Raw genomic sequence first — 21,768 nt, 5'->3', positions numbered from 1 at the left:
TCAACCTGTACGTTTAACGCACACTAAATATGTATGACAGAGAATATATATTTACTTCATTTTTTAGTAATGTGCAGAACACGTTAGTAACAAATTAGTAGGATATTAAGGCCACGATATTGTTCATTTCATTAATACAGTTTATTGTCAATGTGTGGAAAAGCTGTTGAATGAGCATGTACAGTGTTTGAAATAGGCTTAAAAATGACTCAGCATGTTGGAAATAGATTCGTCAATGTTTCCTAGTATCCCCTACAATGTGTTCAAGTACCCCTAGGGGTACACGTACCCCTGGTTGGGAACCACTGACATACAGGATGAGAGATCTGAATATGAACAGCAGGAGTCTTTCCACGCATTCCAATAAAACTGCAAATTATGAGATTTTCCAGGATTTGAATGAATCACATTGGTAATTAACCTGCATGGGGCCTGTTAGCATTGTTTACTGGTAGTAAAATAATGTCAAATCATGTACATACAGTAAATCTTCCTGTATCACTTCTCTATTTGTTTGCCTTAAGAAACTCTTTGTGCCTAAATGGACAGTTTGTTGCTGTTTACACCTATGTTACTCAAACAATACCCTCTTGTGGATCGTGGCTCGTGACTTTTAAGAACCTTATCCCAGTGAGGAAGGCTACACATTCTCAGGATGCTGTCTGTTTCCCTGCACAAAGCAGGCGAGTAGAGGCTAGAAAGTCAAGATAGCTTTTTATTTCCTATGTTAACCTTTCATTTTCTCAGTTTCACCTTGGCACATTATTTTCAGTTTTTACACAAGGACTGGCCTGTGTTGCTAGGTTTCCTAAATAATGAGTTTTTTTTCCCCCCATATGGTAAGATAAGAAAAGAAAGAGAAAAGCAAAGCATGTTAGGACACTGTGGTAACGCGTGGGGGCTTCATTTCAACACTGTTTGTACAGCTGCAGAAAAAATGTGGGAATTATCCCACTGTGTAGCTGCATTCATGGAAAACAGAGTTGGCCCATGGGAATGAAGAGAACAGTGGAATTCACTGACATTTAAGACACTCTTCGAGTATGCATTGAACTGAGCTTAGAATGAAGATTGACACAAAATGTAACTGCATCTTCATTTCCACATCACAGCCTGAAAAAGATTCAAACATTGAATAGGTTCATTTATTCTTCTGTTTGGCTTATTAAAGGTCCAGTATTATGCTAGTTTTCACCCATCTCCATTTGTTCTAAGAACCCTAACAACATAGTATTTGAGGTTTATTTGCCCAAACTCGCCTGTTTTCTGGAGTTTTAGTCTTCTGAAAAGTCACTTTCAGAACGCTCCTAAAAACAGGTTGTTGTTTGGACCTTCATGCAAATACATGAGTAGGTGTATATCACAGCAGCAGGAGAGTAACTCATGAAAAGTAGTTTTTTTTCTCCTCCTCACCTATTGTGACCACAGAAATAATCCATTAAAGGTCTATTGTTTAGATCTACCACTGCGTCGCATTGGGGCACAAACACATCAGATCATCCCATAAAGGCCATACGAGGCGATATAACGGCTACTAAAAATGAAACGGATTGTGAGCGCTCACTCTGCTCTTCTTCCTTCGAATTATCTTTAAACTGAACGTAAAGATATTAACTGTAATATCAACCTGCCTTTGCTATGTTTGTTTTACCTGTGAGGTAGTTTGAGAGGGAGGAGCTTACATTCTTATTTAGGGTAGGAGGAGCCAGGTTTGTCAGGAAGAGGAGTTTCCACCTCATGACGTATTATTGGGGGAAAAATCCAACTCACCCATTTGGGGCTGACTTTTTACAAAACGTGGAATAACAAGGGAGGGAGGAAACATAACTTTTTCAACTTTGGCCCTCTGAATGAGGCTAAAAGAAGATTAATCACCATAGCACAATCATTATAAAGTGATTTTTTTTTTCATAATACTGCCCTTTTAAAGCTAAGCTGTAGCTTTATATTGAACGCACAGGCTCTATGGTGCAGCTCGTTGTCATCATTTTCTTTGTTTGGAGGGGTTAGACAGTCAGTCTTTGTGTCCGGATGCTCTGCGTTGAAGCTAAAGAGATAAGAGGGGGTGGGGCAGGGGTCTGTTGTGACGTTGTGGTTTCAGGTGTCCAAAATTCTGCTGATTTTTCCTGGTGTAGACAGAAAGCCATGGCAGTGACCGTCCCCCTCCATGTTCTGGAACGTTCGCTGACCTTGAGCCGTGTTGCATTACACCGTCTGGGTGTAGCCGCACGAGCGTAGCCGTGAACAGAGGCGTCTTTGAGAGGGACTGCTGAACATTTGAGAGGATTTGAGTGGCAAATGTATGAATGGCCTGTTGGACAATTCTGCCAAGGGTTAGGGTTAGGGTCGCCTTATAGATCCGTTTCAGATATTTTCAGCAATCTGAAGCTACGTAGTTGGTCCAGAGTTGCCGCAGCGACCGGACTATAACTGTTTGATTTACCTAAATTAAAGTTTGCCTGGCGGTGGATTCCTATTTTTATTATTTACGATTACGCTGCGGGTTCACTGAGAAATGATTAGAACTGACTGAATTATCTGCTGTTTAATATCCGTTGCTAACAGTAGCTTCTGCAGCCGACAGGCACGCTGCCAAATAAGCATAAATATGGCAATAAATAAAGGCCAGCTAACTTACCGACTTCTTTTTCATTTACCGTCCAGTTAATTGATTTATTTATTATTGGCTCAGGCCTATTTTTACTTGTACTTAAGTACATTTTATAGGAAGTAAAGTCATTTGTTACATTTCTACACCCAACCATTACTTGGTAAATTATGATTTTTGGTTTTAAAATGATCAATAGACATTGTGAAACTACAAAAGATGAAAAGACTAAGCAACAATCAAATGTATCGCATCATAGCCGACCAATCAGATTAAACGTAATGCACCACGCCAAAACAGCACTGAATTTTAAATGGCGTTATACCTGAGAATTGTTATTATTTTTAATTGAGTTAATTGGTTTTATTTAATTTAAAACATAAGTGTACATTTTGACAAACCTTTTTTTTATACAGATAGATGCCTTTGTGGGAAATAAATTAAGAAGTTCCAATTGTGCAATATTTGGTCTCTTCCTTTTTAAGTTTACACATGAGATGTTTACTGTACGCACGGGAACCATGGCAAGATTTATTACCAAAAGCAAACATGGGGGATGAAAGTAACTAGTAACTTTTACTTTGAGTACTATTTTATTGAGCTACTTTTTTCTTGTACTTGAGTATTTCATGTATAACTTACATGTACTGTACTTGAGTACAACTTCAAACAAGTAACAGTACTTGTACTTGAGTAAAAGATATCAGTACTCTTTACACGTTTGCATAATCGAGAAAAAAAATATTATTAAAAAAATAACAATAATAATAAATAATTTTTTAAATATATTGGGGTTTTTTGCATATGCATATGTTATATTTGTTAAATAAAACAAAAATCTATGATTTAGGATATTTACGAAGAATAAAGCTTGGCACACATGAGACATGAGAAAAAAACAATTATTTATACTAACTTTGAGTTGTTCAATACATGCTCCATGCTCCATGCTCTATCTGAAAGCTAAAGCTAGCCTAGTCTACAGGCCAACACAGGAAAGTTGTTTCTATCAAGCAAGTCAAATGATCTTATATGGGAACACTTTGGGTTTAATGGTGAAGACATTTAGCAAAGACACATCACACGCAAGAAGTGAACATACTTGATTTTAGTGTTTGAAGGATTTTATTTATGTTTAAAGAGTATATTTTACGTTGTTTTGTACAAAAAATAAATAACTTTTTGCTTGACAAAAAACCGTGATTATAATTTTTTCTATACTTGAGCAGCCCTACTAACTTCCTTAACTTAGTTTGTTTTGTATGTTTTTTTGTCCTATTTCCTGATATGCCTACCCAGGTGTGTGCTTATCCTTTCTTTTTGTGAATGTCTCTACAGATGGTGAGTCCTATCTTCTTGGATCGTCTCAGTGAATAGCCGGACACACAAAGCCCAGAAAATCTCCCATCAGCTGGGAGATAAAACCCTCTTCGTTCTACACAGCGTGGGAGAAAGCACCACTGCAAGGCTAATGCTGCATCTCTATAGGCCGATAACCGCAGTGAATGCCAGGTTCAGCGATCAGCTTTCACTGTGAAGGACTCACCTTTCATGCCTGGGCCCCTGGACAAGCTGTCGGGGATGGAGCATCAGCAGGATCACTAAGAGACTCAAACAAGGACAGACAGCAAACCAAAGCATCTCTGTTATGACTACATATTCCACTGGAAAGAGTCATGCAATTGACTGGATGACTTTGGTTTAGAGCAGCGATACACTGCCTGGTGTTTGTCCTTCTGCCCAGTGTGGCTGTGTGGTGGCAGCAGGCAGGGAGAACTGGTGTCGACTCTCCTGATTTATGAGTTTTCATCACTGGGAGGAGAGCGTGAGGCAGGGCGAGCCATCATGGCCAAGCCTCTGCTGAAGATACAGCGCTATTTCCGAAGGAAGCCCGTTCGATTCTTCTCCCTGATCCTGCTCTACCTGACGGCCGGCAGCCTCGTCTTCCTCCACTCCGGCTTTGTCGGGGACAGTGGCTCGGGGCCCCGCCGGGACGCTGTGGTCGCTTCAGAAATGGGCAGTCGGACTTCGTCTTCAAACACACGTGGACTTGGGATAATGAGTCGAGTGTTTAAAGAAACTCACAGGCCTGGACGAAGGTATGGTCCTCCATGGATGAAAAAGAGAGGTCACAGGAACCAGGAGACCACGAGACAAGGTGGTGACATCAGCAACAACTGGAATCGTGCACTCAAAGGACGAAATGCCAAAGACTTAGATGACGGAAGAGGTAAGAAAACGCAAGTTCTTTCTTTTTATTGTGTAATGTTATATATGTAACATGTATGTATATATATATATATATATGTATATGTAATATGTAATTTAAAAATAAATGTGCCCTAGTGTGCGCTTGGACATAAAAAATATATGTTTGTATGAATCTGAGTGAAACTGCGTTACGTTTGTCTCAAAATTAAGTGCACAAACGCACTTTGCTCAATCCATAAGCACAATTGGAGATTTGCACATGATAATTCATGATGCATACAGAAACAGAAAGGATAAAACATGTGATGTAAAATTGGGGATGTATTTGTGGATCTGAAATATTTTGTGGAGATTATTGTGATTCAACCATGGATAAGTGCAATATTTCTATGTGAAATACGATCAGCTGCCGCCCTGTCCAGAGTCTAGCCCCGCCTACAACCTGGTCAGAAAATGGATGGAAATGCAATCCGCCTTGAACGCAGAGTATTTTATTTTGAAAATAAAGCAGATATTTTAGTCTGTGCACTACTTCCTGTCCCGCACGGGCTTGTCTTTACTGAATTTCTGTGTTGTTGCCTCGACGTCTGGTAAATATAGAAGGTCTGCATATATCTTGCGGAGGGATCTGGACTGATGGAGTTGTTACGCAGCTGTGATGGACTGCATACGCCTGCAGTTGAAATTCACACATTGACTAGTTGGATACGTATCAGCTCTGTTGCTGTTACGCAGAAGATACGCATCCAGTGGAAATTGGGGGTTAGCCTCTGAATTTCTCTTGCAAAATCGCTCGTGGATCTTACAGGACGAAAAATAGATTTTTCTGGTCCAGAAGAGTCCATGTAAGATGGAACTGACATAATATGAGGTCAAAATGTTTATTAATTGTTGTTTTTAACTTAATTTTCCCAAATTATCCCTCTGTGGTACCAATAAAGATCTATCTTATCCTTTCTTAAAAAGGAGTGTAAATGAATGTACAAGTTTATCAGTATGAGTGGATTTCAATAACGGAACAAGGTGGAAAAGACAGCAACTTAAAGTAAATAAATATCAATCTTTAAATGACGACACTGAAAATGCAATCCCGTCCTTCCCAGCTGTGATAAACATCTGCCTAATGCTGCTACAGTTGAGACAGTTTTGCTTGAACTAAACTCAGGCAATTTGGGTGTTTCTGTTTGTTCAGCCACAAAAAGCCTAAAATAGACTCGTAACTGTAAAACGTCAACAGGCAAAAATGACTGCAGTGTGTTTTTTCGCTGCGTAGGTTTCTGGTTTCTCTTCTGCATGCTGCTGAGGCAGGTGAGTAATCTGAGCGGCCCATGAACATGAAACGTTGTCTGTCATAGCGCTCTGAAAGAAATATTGAGCACCGTCTTTAACTACTCTGGGAAACACTCCAAGAGCAGTGAGCGTGGAGGATGTGGAAGTCGGAGAAGAAAATAAACCAATAACAACCCTCTGAGTCACAGTGCAAAGCTCTGCTGTGGTTTTAAACAGCAAAATATTGATGAAGCAAGTTTTTCAGCCAGCGTCCTTCAGCATATTTTCTCTTCACAAGGGCAGCAGAACACACATGTTTACAGTGTACATTCAGGCTTTGGGTTATCTGATGAAATCAGGGCCCCACAGTTTCTTGTCCTTCATCTCCGTGAGACGTTAAACTCTCAGGACTAATACTGAGCATGACCAACATGCACAACTTGAAACAACTTGTTTCTATGCTCTCCTAATAATTTTTCTTCCATATTCTTCTACAATGAATGAATTAGGCCTGGGAAATATATCAAGATTCAAGATATAACAAGATTTCTGTTTTGGGGATGTAGAAAATGACAATATCACCTATAACAATATGTTTTTATTTTATAGCCTATTTTGTAGTGATGCATTGAAATTCCGGCCACCAAAAATGTTGTGATTTTGCGCGCAAACACCGCGGTCAGTGAGCGCGCTTGTCTGGAAATGTGCCAACTTGATCACGGACTCATGGAGTGGCTGTATTTCAATACATCTGACCACTAAAGCGTTTTATGAGCGGAGTTTGAGACGAGGCGCCTAGAATACGTTTTATGTTTCTGTGTCACATCCACACTGTAGTTACGTGTAGCCCTCCATCAACACGGACCCCCACACAGCAGCCTGAAGCATAGCTGTGCATTAGTTGCATTAATCCGGTTTCAGAGTATGTCAGCGCTTGATTCACAGAGATCCTCTGCACTTCACGGCTGTACTTAATCTGCATTATAAAGATTCTTAAAGGCGGGCATAAACTGTGCGATTTTTTTCAATTGTTGTACTCCGCTCCAGCTCAAATTTTGTGACTCAATTGCAGAGTCAGATTATACGCACGATTCATGTCCACACTATACGGACCGACACTCTTGACACGATCTGACTGCTCTCACTGTACGTTCATACACGGCATGTCGGGGTCTTGTTTCCAGAAATGCATCGTTAAAAATTAGAAGAAGAGCTCTGAAGCGTTGCCATTGAAACAGATGAAAAAAAAGAACCCGGAAGTGGACAGACATTTGCATTGCTAAGCAAAAAGAGCTTCAAAAAAGAAAAGGCGGTGATGTGATGGACCAGGAACTCGTTGGGCAGACGTGGACAGTACGGTCTGTCAATTCTACAGCAGTTATACAGTGTTCACGCATGCGCAGTGTGAGAGTTTAAGGTAAGCCTCTCCGTGGCGCTGCATCAACAATGCGATACCCTCACGAGGAGCGACCAGGATTTCAAACATGTTTCATTTTTTTTACAACCATACGATTGCTGATCAGGGACTGGTTGTGAGGTGTTCATCGCTTTTTGTGACCCCATGATTACTACACGATGAACAACACACGATTTAGCCGAGACTCGGCCCGATTCCAAAAATATATGCACAAGTAAAAAATCAGCTCAAAATGGGCTAAAAATCGCACAGTGTTAACAAGAAAGGCTCGACAGCGCAATCAAAGCACACTGAGCATTTCATAATAATAATGATAATTGCATTTTGTGTTTTAATGCGATAACATATTTAATTTGACTATCTTTCAGCAGCTCAGTCAGTTATATGCCAGTGTATTATAATTTAATGTATGATAATAATATGTGAGTTTTGGTCCATATTGCCCAGCCCTGGAATGAATCACTTTTCTTTAGCTGTGAATTGAACTTAGAGGTAATATATCAGACAAAGCCTGCAGGACATAAAACAGGCAACGCTGCAATGGTACAATACTGCGAGTATGTTGGTTTAGATGTGAAACAGTGAGGGTTCACAGGGAGGTTATAGCAGAATGTTTTTTATGCTCTAATTATATTTTAAAACCTTTTGTAAGATCAGTTGCAGCTGCAGTGTTATCCTCTGCTCTCAAACCATCCTTAGCTGGAATATGTTTGTACAGCTAAAGCTACAGCTTCATTTAAATCAGCATTTCACTGCAAAGCAGAAAGCAGATTAATTCCGGCTCAACAATAGTGAGGAGGAAGATTATAGCTCGCCGCAGCACGCCACATGCTGCTCAAACACAGGCCTTTAGACTATAGCAATTAATGTAATGCAAGGGGGACTGTGTGTGCTTCCCCTGTTGGAAAGCAGCTCAGAGGGGTAATAACACAGCACAGATGGCCTATGCGGTGGGATGGAGCAGGTAAACGAGACCAGAAGCTGTGGAAGGGAAGGGTCACTGTATCTCTTTGCAGAGGTCTGCTTCAGCCCACCCCCCACAAACACACACACGCGCAACACACACACGTAAAAAAATGCAGCAAGACGCCTGCCCCTACAGTTAGAGGCCACTAGAAGGAGATGTGTGTCTTTCTAAATAAATAATGACCGTGGCCCAGTTTGGACTGCTCGTGTGCTCTCTTACTACAATGTTCAGTCATGTAAGGAAGATATACTGTATCTATCTCAGGGGTCACCAACCTTTCTCAAACTCTGAGCTACATTGTAGGTACTAAACTAAATAGTCTGAAGGGCTACCAGTTAGAAAAGCACTAATTTTTTAACTGGTGGTGGAGGGGGTGAAGAGGGGATATAGTGTTTAGGAAAACTTTTATCTCCTTTTTTTTTTTGTGGGGGGGGGGGGATTTCAGGTCTCCCAGCTTGATTATTATTTGTATTATTTGTTTGTTTATTATTATTATTACTAATATTAGTTTTTATTTTATTTTATTCATCCTTTACATTTTTCTATTCATCCTTTTTTCATTTTATTTTTTAGAATCTACATATTCTGCAGCTTCGCTTTGGTGCTTGAGGATGTTTGGGGGGGGGGGGGGGGCTCGGGGTGTCCTCTTCTTTCGGGCCCTCTCACAATGTTAACATATAGCTGTGGACCTCCACTGTCTGTGTCAACCATAAAGCTGGAGGGTAGGCTTCCTCCCAAAAGGTTCTGGAAGCTAATTATTATTATTATTACCATCATTACTGTTATTATTATATCTCATTTTGTTATTAATTTTAACATTTTTCCTCTCTTCATCCCTACCCTCTTGTTTCTCTCTCTCACACACACACGCACACACACATACACACACACAACTGTACTGTAAATAATTGTAAATACTGTTCTCTGGGTGTATGTTGTCACATTGCTGTTTGTTCCTGTCTATTGTCTTGTAAGTTGCAAAGTAGAAAAAAATGAATACAGAAAATAACCTCAAAACATACACAATTACAGAAAAACACACAAAATAAACAAAAACAACAGAAAAATATACATAACAAAAACAATTAAAGTAAGAAACAAATATCCTAAATAATTCCAACACAGAAAACACCACCTTTTATTTTCTCCTGTATTAATGCTCAGATTGATCATTATTTGTGGGCGGTACACATCAACATGCTTTGAACTGGGTGGTAGTTTGATGATTTTTTTAATTTTTTTACTTGATTTCTATTAGAGAAGCATTTGTATTCCAATAAATATTCAAAGATCATGATAAATGCAAAAAAAGAAAAGAAAAAAGAAGCACTTCGTAAATATTAAATGTTTTCATTTTAATTAGATGTTAAAATTATAAGGAAGGCTAGCATTAACTTAAAAAAGGTAAGAAATGACTTTGTTTCTCCCAGTATATACGATTGTTTCATTTTCATTACATTTCATAGAAAATGATCATCTTCCTACTGACCTTTTACTGACCTGGCACTCGCCTATAATTAATGCCTCAGTTATGGGCGTTGCACTTGAGAAGTTAAGACACGCCCAGCCCCGCCCCCACTGCGCTTCACAGTTTCGCGTGTTCCACAAGAGCTACTAAGAAGCAACTTTCAACTAATCGTAGCATTTATGAAATGTAACAATTATGTCATATTTAACAAAATTTCCACCTTGCATTTTTAAAAATATATTTTTTATATATAATATTTGATATAACGTACCATAACCTGTACACACGTAGAGTAATCTGAAACGTTTAAAACCATTTTTTACAATGTTTCAGTGAAAATAAACATGGTTTATTTAATACTTAATCTAAAAGGGGTCGTTTTCTGGTCGAGGGGTTGGGGGTTCGATCCCAGTCTATACCTGTTTGTGTTGAAGTGTCCTTGGGCAAGACACTGAACCCTAAGTAACTCCCAATGGTAGATTAGCACCTTGCATGGCAGCTCAGTCCCATTGGTGTGTGCATGGCTGAATGAGCTGATATTGCGAAGTGTTTTGAGACTTCTTTGATGGGGCTAAAGCACATTTTTGTGCATCATGCATATAAACTGCATTACCTTTTTTTTTTATTATTTATAGAAAAAAATTCTGCACATTTTAATACATTTCTATCATGTTTTTTTTTCTCTCTCTGTCTTTCAGCAAAGTACGTCGGATGCCACATTGACAATATTCATAAAAGAGCGTTGAGAGGGGTTTCCTTTTTTGACTACAAAAAAATGACGGTGTTTCGTTGCCAGGACAACTGCGCTGAAAGGTATGACACACAAAAAAGTCAATTGTAATCTTTGTTTACTTTTTAGGTTCATAGCTGTAGAGACACATTTATAAACCCTGTAGAAACCTAAATGCATTTCTTATTTTTTTTTTGATACATTTTGTGTTTGTAAATAGGGAGCAGTTATTTTCTTGTATTCTATTTTTATTCTATCTTACCCTGCTTTTGCAAGAAGATATTCTTGCATATATTGTATGTTCTTGCGCTGAAATGGTACGAGTGTGAATATAATTTACAAAAAATATTCCGACTGATTACATTTCAGTTTTGACTATTATTAAAAAATATTGTTGTTTTAAAAGCTTTTCATTATCGCAGTTTTCACATACATGCTTCTATGGCATGATAGAAGTCATTTTTTCTCTCAAATGATTGAAAGAAACCAATTTTTTTCAAAATTCTATTCAATACTCAAATTATTTAAATGTCCCTAAATTAAAATAAATATTGTCACTACCTGTCACCTATTGCTTAGATATTGTCTGCGGCTTATATAATACACACTTTTATATCATTTATACATGGAAATGCAAAGCAGCACTATACTTTTTTAAACTGGGTTAAACTAGGGCTGGGTATCGCCAGGTACCTCACAATACAATAAATCACGATATGTTTGCTCGCAATAACAACATCATGGCGATACCGCGATAAATTGCGGTAAAATTCACTCACGATGCATTTCACAGGAATTACAAAACATTGTCAATCAATTTCACATGAATGACAGCCAAGTAAAACAAAGTGTATACTGCACAGTGGCTCTTGTGTTATGTTTAAGTTTTTAAGGAAAGACTGATACAAAAATAATGCTTCACCAAAATATTTAATTAATGTTTGTGCAAATTAACTTTAAATCATTAAAAACAAACTTCTGTAGCTCTGATGAGATGCTGTTGCAGGTAAAGCTGCTCAGAGCGTTGCTGCTCTACACGAAAAACGGACGGAGTATCTCAGGCACAGCAAAGTTAAGCAGGCACTGGTCAGCTCTGTATTTAGAAGTCAGTGATGATTTGCATAGTTTTTTTGGCAGTTTAGACAGGGTTTCAGTGGCGTTTTATGCTGTCAAGACGGGAGGAAGAGAGCGGTGTCACCGAATAAGCGCTCCCTCCAGAAACAATTTCTCATGAAAAAAAAACATTCCTTCCTCCTCACGGTGACACATTTCATGCCGATTCTGTCCATTTGATTCCATCTGCGATTCTGTTAACGTGGATTTTTATGGCCCTATACTTAACTTGTGTAATAAAAAATATTTGGCGGCAGTGGATCGATAACGTACCGCTAGACGAAACATTGCGATATATTGTCGTATCAATATATTGGCACACTCCTAGTTTAAACAGAGAGAGAGTAATGGAGAATTGTTGAGTTAAAGCAATCACATCCTATTTTCCTCTCTCTGTCGCCTCTTCATCATCATCATCATCATCGTCGTCTCGGCCCTTACCTCTTCCAGAGAAATACCAGCGATGGCTTCATCATATGCATTGAATTTCACCCATCACTGACCCACAGAGTAGAGAGTGGCCTCCCCCGTCATTCCCGCTCGTTTTCTGCTTCCTGCCTCTTGCAGCCCTCCCGTCTCCTCTCTGGGAGCAGTGGGTTAATAAAAACAGACAAACAAATGAGGGCAAACACGAAGCAGCTCACGGAGGTTTGGCTTTGATTGGCAGCCCTGGGGATTGGTCCTGTGTGACGGTTGAGTTAAACATATAATTGCATGTGAAAGGCTTCCTGGGAGTCAAACCTTTCATGAACCGACAGGAGAGACGAGACATTGTGAAATAGATTCGGCTTTCAAGGTTGCTGCGATCATTTTTTTGGATGGCTTTACCTCGGAGGGCCCCGCAGCACGTAACATCTTATTTTTAGAGAGATTAGTAGTTTTATTGGAAGGATGTTTTAAATCTTTGCCTGAGCACCCTTTGTGTATTGTTGGTTTTTATTGATTGCAGCTCATCCAGCTGCTCAGAGGGATGAACAGTATTGGCTTTAGAAGGATTAGAAACATAATGATGCCTGAGAACACCAGCGCAAACCTCTCCATCTTCCTCTCATGATGACTCTAATCCAGGGGCGTCAAACTTTTACCCTTTTCCTTTGGCCATTTTGCAATTTCCTTTGTCCCATTTTTGCCCCTTTTCAAAAAGTCACAGACACTTTTTTCAGACTTTAGCTGTCTTTTGCCAATAAATATCAATTTTTTTTCCTATTTTTTTGACACTTTTATCAAATTTTTGTCTTATTTTATTTTTGTGGCCACTTTACATCCAAATAAGCAAACTTTTGCCCAATGAATACAACTTTTTTGCCCTTTTTTTCTATTGTTTGCCACATTTTGCCCATTTAAGCTACCCTTTGCCATTATATACCACCTGGTTCCTCTTTATTGGCCGCTCTTGACTGCTTTTGGCCTCTTTTATTCACTTTTCACTCTTTTCTTGCCATGTTTTTGCCACGTTTGGCACACTGGCTGTTATGTCTACACCCACTTGCTCGTCAAAAAAAATAAATAAACGTAGCGGACCGGACTGACCCACTTTGGGTCGACGACCCACCGGGACGATGCCCGGTATGCCAAATAGCCAGTCCACCCCTGCCATCATGTGATATAAGAACTGAAATACTGAGCTCTGCAAATATTGTGGATTTTAATTGATTTTTTGTATCTGGAGGGACTAAGATATCTACAACTCAATTAGTTGGTAATTTACAAAAAGGTTGATGTTTTTTCTATCATTTTCACTTTTCTTGAGCGGGCCAAATTTGATGCTCTAAAGCAGTGTTTCTCAAATGGGGGTACGCAATGGTACTACAGGGGATACTTGGGAGAGTGAGAGTGGAAAATGAACAAATAAAGTCTCCGTCTTGGTCCCACACAAGCTGTGAGATGACCGGAAAAGATAAAAACTATAGAAATAAATCTATTCAGGAGCCAATAAATCAGTGTTTTTCAACCTTGGGGTCGGGACCCCATGTGGGGGTCGCCTGAAATTGCTGAAAAATTCAAATTGATTTTGGCAGGTTTATTGTGCCCTCAGCCTCAGCCAACCAGGAGAGTCCTTACTATTATTAATATCATTCATGAATAATAATTATATGAATTATTATTATATACATAATTATTATATTGATAATAATTATATATCAATAATAATTACATTATAGATAGTTATATTGATAACCACCGAACTGCAGCGGCTCAATGAAGGAACTTCACTCAGGCCAGCGAGCGCATCGGCCTGGAGTGATCAAACTGTGCTCCCAGTTAATCTAACTGGAGCAACACCCGACAAAAACGCAGCATGCTCACTGCTGTTAGCGGGAGAGAGAGAGAGAGCAGCACCGAGGCGAACGCAGCCGCTTCAGAATGCACACTCAAAAAAGCCCCCACTTAAAGGGAAAACAGCGAGTCGCAGCTTCTCGCTGACGAGAACTCTTGAGGCGCCAACCTTACGGTTACGAAGCTACAAACGACAAGCTGTGAATAGCAAACAACCGACCTGCTATCGTTATCCGCAATCGCGAGAAAATAGAAGGAACAGATCACCTGATGAGACCGTTAGATATAGACTCTCCTGGTCATCCAGGGGTCACAGGTGACTTTGTTGATATAATTACTCGACCTGCACATGCACGAGATGGTGTTCAGTAAGGATGAAATAGAACTAATTCTAGAGAAAATGGTCTTTGGGGTCTCCAGAAATTCTTGATATCATAATAGGGTCAAAATTCAAAAAAGGTTGGGAACTACTGCAATAAATAGTGTTTCTTTCCACTTAATTACAAAATGACATTCTTTAAAGCAAAATGTTGGACAAAGGGGGTACTTGGATTCAGAAATAAGCGAAAGGGGGTAGTTGAGCCAAAAAAGGTTTGAGAACCCCTGGGCCTTGAGTTTGACACATGTGCTCTAATCTCTCCCCAACCACCCCCAGAGGCTACATGTACGCAGGCCTGGAGTTTGGAGCAGAGTGCTACTGCGGTCATAAGATCCAAGCTCCTAATGCCTCGGAGAGCGAATGCAACATGGAGTGCAAAGGAGAGAAGAGCAACCTGTGTGGAGGAGCGAACAGACTCTCCATCTTCAGACTAGAGCTGAGCCAGGAGTCAGCACGCCGCTGTGAGTCTAACACCTGACATGATTATATGAAATAAAGCCAAGCTTAAAAAAACACATCTGAGCTTTATATGTGAAATCTAAACCACAACTATTCCAGACTAACCTTTTCTTTCTTTCTTCATAAGTGTTCTTGTTATTGGGTTAATGTTGTATAAACCAAGGTTCTCAACTTTGGGATCACAAGGCACTGAGAGGGGATTGCCAAATGCCTTCAAGAAACTTGAGCACATTTTTGCTTTTTTTACCCTTTGTCTGCAACTAAAACAAATTTGCCATATTTTAACCTATTTTTATCACATTTTTTGGCCATATTTTTGCTCCTCTTAAAGCATTTTTGCTACATTACTCACATTTTTGCCACTTCTCCATCAAATTTCATTCAATGCCATTTCTGCAAATTTTTCCACTTTGCAGATATTTTCAGCACTTATAAACCCTTTTCACCATTTTCCCCACCTATTGTGTCATATGTTGACCCATTATTGTCACTTTTAACCTCTTTTCACCATAATCATGCTTATTTGGCTCAGGTGGTAGTGGGTCGTCTTCTGATCGAGAGGTTGGGGGTTCGATCCCAGTACCTGACTATGTGTCGAAGTGTCCTTGGGCAAGACACTGAACCCTAAGTTGCTCCCAGTGGTCGACAAGCACCTTGCATGGCAGTCCTGTCCCACTGGTGTGTGAATGTGAGAGTGATTGGGTGAATGAGCTGATATGTAAAGCGCTTTGAGACTGCTTCAGTGTGGTGATAAAGCGCTATATAAAATCAAGTCCATTTACCATTTATTTACCATTTTAGCCTATTTAACCACATTCATGTTTTGTCATACCCATTATTTGCCATTTTAAACTAATTCTTATATACGTTTTAATTATATTACTCTAATCCCCCTCCCCTCCTCCAATTTCTGCCACTTTTAAGCCAATATTGACACTTTGAACCGTTTTTACCACTTTTTCTGTCCGTTTTTGGCCACTTAAAATTTCATTTCGCCACCTTTTCCACCTTGGTCACTTTTAACCCAATTTATTTCTGATTAAAACAAGGTTTTACATTTTTAAGATCACTGTTTGCAATGGCACAAATAATAATAATGAACTCCCTTTATAACAGTAGATATTATTCAAAGAAATAAATAAATGTGGTTATCACAGATTCATAGAACAATGGACCATCATTTTACTGACTTTATGAATGGGCCCCAAAAATATCTCTCCTTTATTCCCCCTTATAGATGGCCCTGTCTCCACATGACTGTTCTTCAATGTTCATGTCTGTGTTCAACCACCTTCAGCTGCAGTGGGGGTCCCTGGTCTCTGGAAGCTTTATTTTGGGGGTTGCGGGCTGAAAACCACTGGTATAAACTACCTGAGCAAACATGACAGAACAACATAGCTAATGATGCCTACTGTGGCACCAAAATGCCAGTTTGATCTGAAAATGAAACTTCACTGCCTGCTTTGAACAAAAAAAGATGCTTTTTCTTTTGGGTTATTGGCAGAGTTTGGAGCTGACAGCTCTGTTGTGTTTACTTCTCTCCCTGGAGAGCTGTTCTACCTACATGGCCCGGCATCCGAGCAAAGTTTTGTCTGTTTGATAACAAGCTGGAATTCTATAAGAAGAGATTTGTCATAATCACGGGTAAAGAAGGAGGAGACGATGCACCAGTATCTCCTCCAATAACAACGTCCAAAGGATATGTGTTGAGGTCGCTTCTATGAAATATAGAGCTGGGTTTTTATCCCTTACGGAGACCATGAGTGTCTGACTCTTGCTTTATATAAGCTAGTCATAGGAAAGTGGCTAATTGCCTTTTTTTCATGGAATCAGGCAATAAAAAACCTCATAGCAACACCTGCTGGTCAATAAACATCATTACCTCCACCAAGGAGGTCAAATTTTCAGTCACTGGTGTTTATTATTGTTTGTTTGCCCGTTAACAGGATTACTTTTAAACTGCTTAATGGATTTTGACAAAATTTTAAAAGTATCAAAGTATCAACACTGAAAACTTTATTATATAACCATTCAAAGAACTGAGTTTGTATATTTTCTTTGTCTGTTAGCAGAATTACGTCAAATTAACAGATTTCAACAAAGTTTAAACCCAATATAGACCTTAGGCCATGAGAGATTCCATCAAATTTTGGAGGTGATCTGGATCAATATACTGATTGTGGATCAGTTTCAAAAATAAAAAAAAATCTTTCATCATTGGCATAATGTTGTCTCTGTTTGTAATTGACCAATCTTTAGGACTCAGTTATGTTGAGTAGGACTTTTTCACGTTAATCGCAATTTATTAATTACAGAAAAATAACATACTAAGAGAAAATGATGTTAGCACTCAGTGATGAAAATAATAAACACAATTCTGTTGTTCAAGCACATTTATTGTTTTCATTGATTCAGTCATATACCAAAATCTGTTTAAATATTAAAAAAAGCCAATGCTCATGTCAAATATGATTAGGCGATTGATTTAGATCAATCGAGATGAATTGATTACAAAGTCTAAATAATTAGATACATTTTTTTAATCAAGTCCCACCATTCGTTCCTATATTTTCACCACTGTTTCATCTGGATTGTGCATTTCATTGTGATTTTTTTCTTAAAAAAAAATGAATAGAAAGAAATGGGGTTGTCTATACATTTGGACCTACTGTATTGTTTTTAATGGAGATGGAAATGTCTTTTAAGCCTTGAAAGTGTGAATGACCAATGTACCATGATCAGGATCACTGATCCAGATAACTGGTAAGGAGGAGATTTGCTGCTTGTCGGAGGAGGACTGCTCTTGTATTTGTTTCAAATCAGCAAGACAAAGTTAGGAATTTTACACTAGATTACCAACAGTATTGACTCACTTATTTCAAATTATTGATACTGGTGTTTGAATGAACTTTTATGGAAAAATGGGTAAATCTCAATCAATCAAAGCGTGGTTCCAGTAGGTAAATTCTCTCACTAATAGTTATTCCACAGTCAACAGTTGCGAATAGGAAACGCAATAGCTCAGCTATGAATTGAAAGCAAGAATTGCGCACAGGCGGCAAACTTTCTGCAGGACCAATCAGCGCAGACCTCCCAGCTTTAGAGGCCTTGAGATGATGTTTGTATAGAACTGGTGGAATGGCTCAGCAGCTGCATCTACGCCTCACGTCACCAAGTGCAATGCGAGTCCTCAGTAGGTTTGGGCATCGTTTGGATTTTAACGATTCTGTTTCTGATTTCGATTCTCAATTTCAATTCTGGTTCTAAACGATTCTCAATTCCGATTCTTTGAGTTCTGCAGGTCAACAGCTCACAGATTTCACAGGAGAATTTTTTCATTTGAAAATGCCTTCACACAGGCCATTTCTATTAATTCACTTAGTGGATGCAGTTTAAATTGGTTGCTGTACTGTAACTAGGGTATTCAGTTACAAAGGTCCTCAACTGTAACTGTGAAACTGAAACTTGCTGAAATAACACTACGAACAAGTTGGCAGCAGTCTAAAAAACAAAGAGCTGCAGCCCAGGTAGATGTGAAACTAAATAAAACAAACTCAAACCCTAGAGCAGTCATGTGACAAATCAATCAACAGTTCTAGTTGAGAAAGACTAAGTTGATTTTGATGTTTTCGCGAGTTCCACGGTCCAAACTGAAACCGTAGCCAGACACACACTCTCTCGCACACACAGCGTTCTGAACGTACTTCATACAAATCCCGCGTAAACAAACAGAGCAAGCCGCGGAAACAAACTAGTGCGGGCATTTAGGAATCGAAAAAAGAATCGAAATCGAAACATCTTTGTAACGGTTCCGGAACCGGACGTTAGGAATCGGTTCCTATTTGTTTCTTCTGCACTGGAGTACAGTGGAGCCATGTCACACTTCTCCATCTGGCAATCTGAGGGTCAGTCTGGGTTTGGAAGTTGCCATGGGAACGGTACTTACATAGTGCTAAATTTGGTAGGGTGGCGGGAATTATGTTATGGGGTTGCATTTGATGAGTTTAGTTCTGCTCTTTAGCCTTGTGAAGTTAGCTCTAAATCAGTGGTTCCCAAACTTTTCACAGTAACTTACCCCTTCAGACATTTAACCTGAAGCCATGTACCCCCTACTCTTGCACACTTAAAAAACATCATGTAACATCATATACAATGTAGCCCTACACTGAAATATGTCTCCAAATATTACTTATCCTGTTCAAGAATAATACTGTATATAATAAAAAAGAATAATAATCTATATGGACATAATTATGAGTGAGAAACGATCTCAAAATCTACCAAACATTTGTTGATTGAACATTGAGCGGTAATACAACTTGCTACATCTTTAATGAGAAACATTAGGTTGTGAGGATGCACAGAACTCTGCAATTTTTGGCTATATTTGAAAGAGCCTGAGTCTAAAAACATTCTCCATGAAAAGTCTTGTTCTGTATTTTGTTTTCATGTTTGTCTAAGCTCTCGTCATGTTTGCGTTTCTCGGTCACCACTAAAGGTTGGTCTTACATAATACATAGTCCAATGTGTAATTTGTGGCAATGCATGGAGGCTCCTGACTACTGGTCTATATATATATATATATATATATATATATGTAATTAATGCAGTGTGCATCCAACAACAGTGTGTGAACCTCCAAATGTGTTTCTGCAATAGTGGTCAAAAGTGTCTATAAACACAGTCATAAACCTAGCAGAAGGCTTTCCCTGAGAAGTTTAATCTGTTTTAGTTCCTTAATTCATATTAAAGCGTATGGATTAAGAATGGCATGTCATTCATTGATGGGTGAAAGTTGTCGTGTACGCTTTTATTGATATCTTATGTGAAGCTTAACATTTTTCAACCGTTTTTTTTTTTTTTTTGTTTAGTTTTTTTTAATTTACAACATTTTAAATCCTTTTGATATCACAGCACAAAATACTGTCTACAGCAGTGGTTCTCAACCTTTTCAGCCCGCGACCTCCAAAATAAAGGTCCCAGGTGACCCCCACTGTACCTGACGGTGGTTGAACACAGACATGAACATTGATCATGTGGAGACAGGGTCATGTATAAGGGGGGAATAAATCAGAATTCAAATTGGTAAAAAGTGACCAAAAATGGTGGAAAAGGTGGTGAAATTAGATTTTAAAAACCACGGAAATTAGTCAAAAGTTTTAAATGAGTGTTAGAAAATGAACAGAAAAAGTGGTTAAAAGCATTCAAAGTATCAATATTGGCTTAAATTAGTTTAAAATGGCAAATAATGGGCATGACAAATCATGAATGTGGTTGAATTGCTAAAAAAATAAATAATCATGAAATATGATGGTTAAAAGTGACAATAGTGGGTCAACATATGTGACATTAGGTGGGAAAAGTGGTGGAAAGGGTTTATAAGTGCCCAAAATATATTGAAAGTGGTGGAAAAAATTTGCAGAAAAGGCAATGAAATTTAATGGAGAAGTGGTAGAAATGGGAGTAATGTATCAAAGATGCATTAAAAGGAGCAAAAATATGGCAAGAAAAATTTATTTAAAAAAAGGTTAAAATATGGTAAGTTTGGTGTAGTTGCAGAAAAATGGTAAAATAAATAAATAAAAAATAGGCTAAATTGGGTCCTGACCTAAAGTTTGAGAACTATTCTATAGATATACCTATAAAGAATTAGTGGAACACTGTTTTTCCTGTTAACCTGTTTGTAAAGGCTGCTTATGTTCATATTGCACACTCGCCTAGAACACCAGATAGCTTTTGAGTATGTTATTGTTAAAAAAAACAATTGTTATTAATAAGTTAAGAACAGATAATGATGCTACTAATTACACTAAAAATAGTAATCATTGGCCAACACTAAAGTGGAAGTGAAACGTGCTTAAGTCCAGTTCTGGGGAAACTTTAGTTTCCTTTCACGCCTGCTGCTTTTTAGAAACGGTCTGAATACAAGTGACCTATTCTGACCTATACCTAGAAATGATCGCTTATGTATATTAATGTGTCATGTATGGATCAGCTTTGGCTATCCTCTATTTCAGTGTTTCTCAAATGTGGGTACTTAATGGCACGGGGGGGGGTGGGGTGGGGGGTCTTGGTCCCACCCCATAAAGTCAGTCTTGGTCCCACTCCATAAAGTCGGTCTTGGTCTTCATCCCACTCCATAAAGTCAGTCTTGGTCTTCATCCCACTCCATAAAGTCAGTCTTGGTCTTGGTCCCACTCCATAAAGTCAGTCTTGGTCTTGGTCCCACTCCATAAAGTCAGTCTTGGTCTTGGTCCCACTCCATAAAGTCTGTCTTGGTCTTGGTCCCACTCCATAAAGTCGGTCTTGGTCTTCATCCCACTCCATAAAGTCAGTCTTGGTCTTCATCCCACTCCATAAAGTCAGTCTTGGTCTTCATCCCACTCCATAAAGTCAGTCTTGGTCGTGGTCCCACTCCATAAAGTCAGTCTTGGTCTTGGTCCCACTCCATAAAGTCAGTCTTGGTCTTGGTCCCACTCCATAAAGTCGGTCTTGGTCTTGGTCCCACTCCATAAAGTCTGTCTTGGTCCCACTCCATAAAGTCTGTCTTGGTCCAGGCGTGAGATGACCGAAAATGATAAAAACTATAGAAATAAATCGGTTCAGGAGCCACTAAATCAGTGTTTTTCAACCTTGGGGTCGCCTGAAATTCCTGAAAAATTGAAAAAGATTTTAGATTATTATTGTTATTATTATTATTATTATTATTATTATTATTATGTTTTTAAAAAATAATAATAATAAACACAATTTTAAACAACTGTATTTCTATATAAATCTAGTTCAATTAAAATCAATTTATCTAAAAATGAATTCTAGAAAAAAAATGTCTTTGGGTTTGCCAGAAATTCATGATCCAAAAAAGGATGT

At 38.7% G+C, this 21,768-nt stretch overlaps 1 protein-coding gene across 1 annotated transcript in view; it reads left to right on the top strand.

The window, feature by feature from the left end:
• The window catches only part of wscd2 (WSC domain containing 2), an 86,846-nt gene that overhangs the window by 39,684 nt on the left and 25,394 nt on the right, over window positions 1-21,768 (top strand). The window contains exons 2-4 of the mRNA XM_028458161.1: window positions 3,947-4,838; window positions 10,639-10,753; window positions 14,716-14,900. Of these exons, the coding sequence (XP_028313962.1) occupies window positions 4,454-4,838; window positions 10,639-10,753; window positions 14,716-14,900 (685 nt within the window). The 5' untranslated portion in view covers window positions 3,947-4,453. The remainder of the gene's footprint in view (window positions 1-3,946; window positions 4,839-10,638; window positions 10,754-14,715; window positions 14,901-21,768) is intronic.

Source organism: Gouania willdenowi, chromosome 9 (assembly GCF_900634775.1).
Source record: "Gouania willdenowi chromosome 9, fGouWil2.1, whole genome shotgun sequence".
NCBI classification, from domain to species: Eukaryota; Metazoa; Chordata; class Actinopteri; order Blenniiformes; family Gobiesocidae; genus Gouania; species Gouania willdenowi.
Note: the sequence above shows the minus strand (reverse complement) of the source record. Positions and strands in the feature narration are given on the sequence as shown.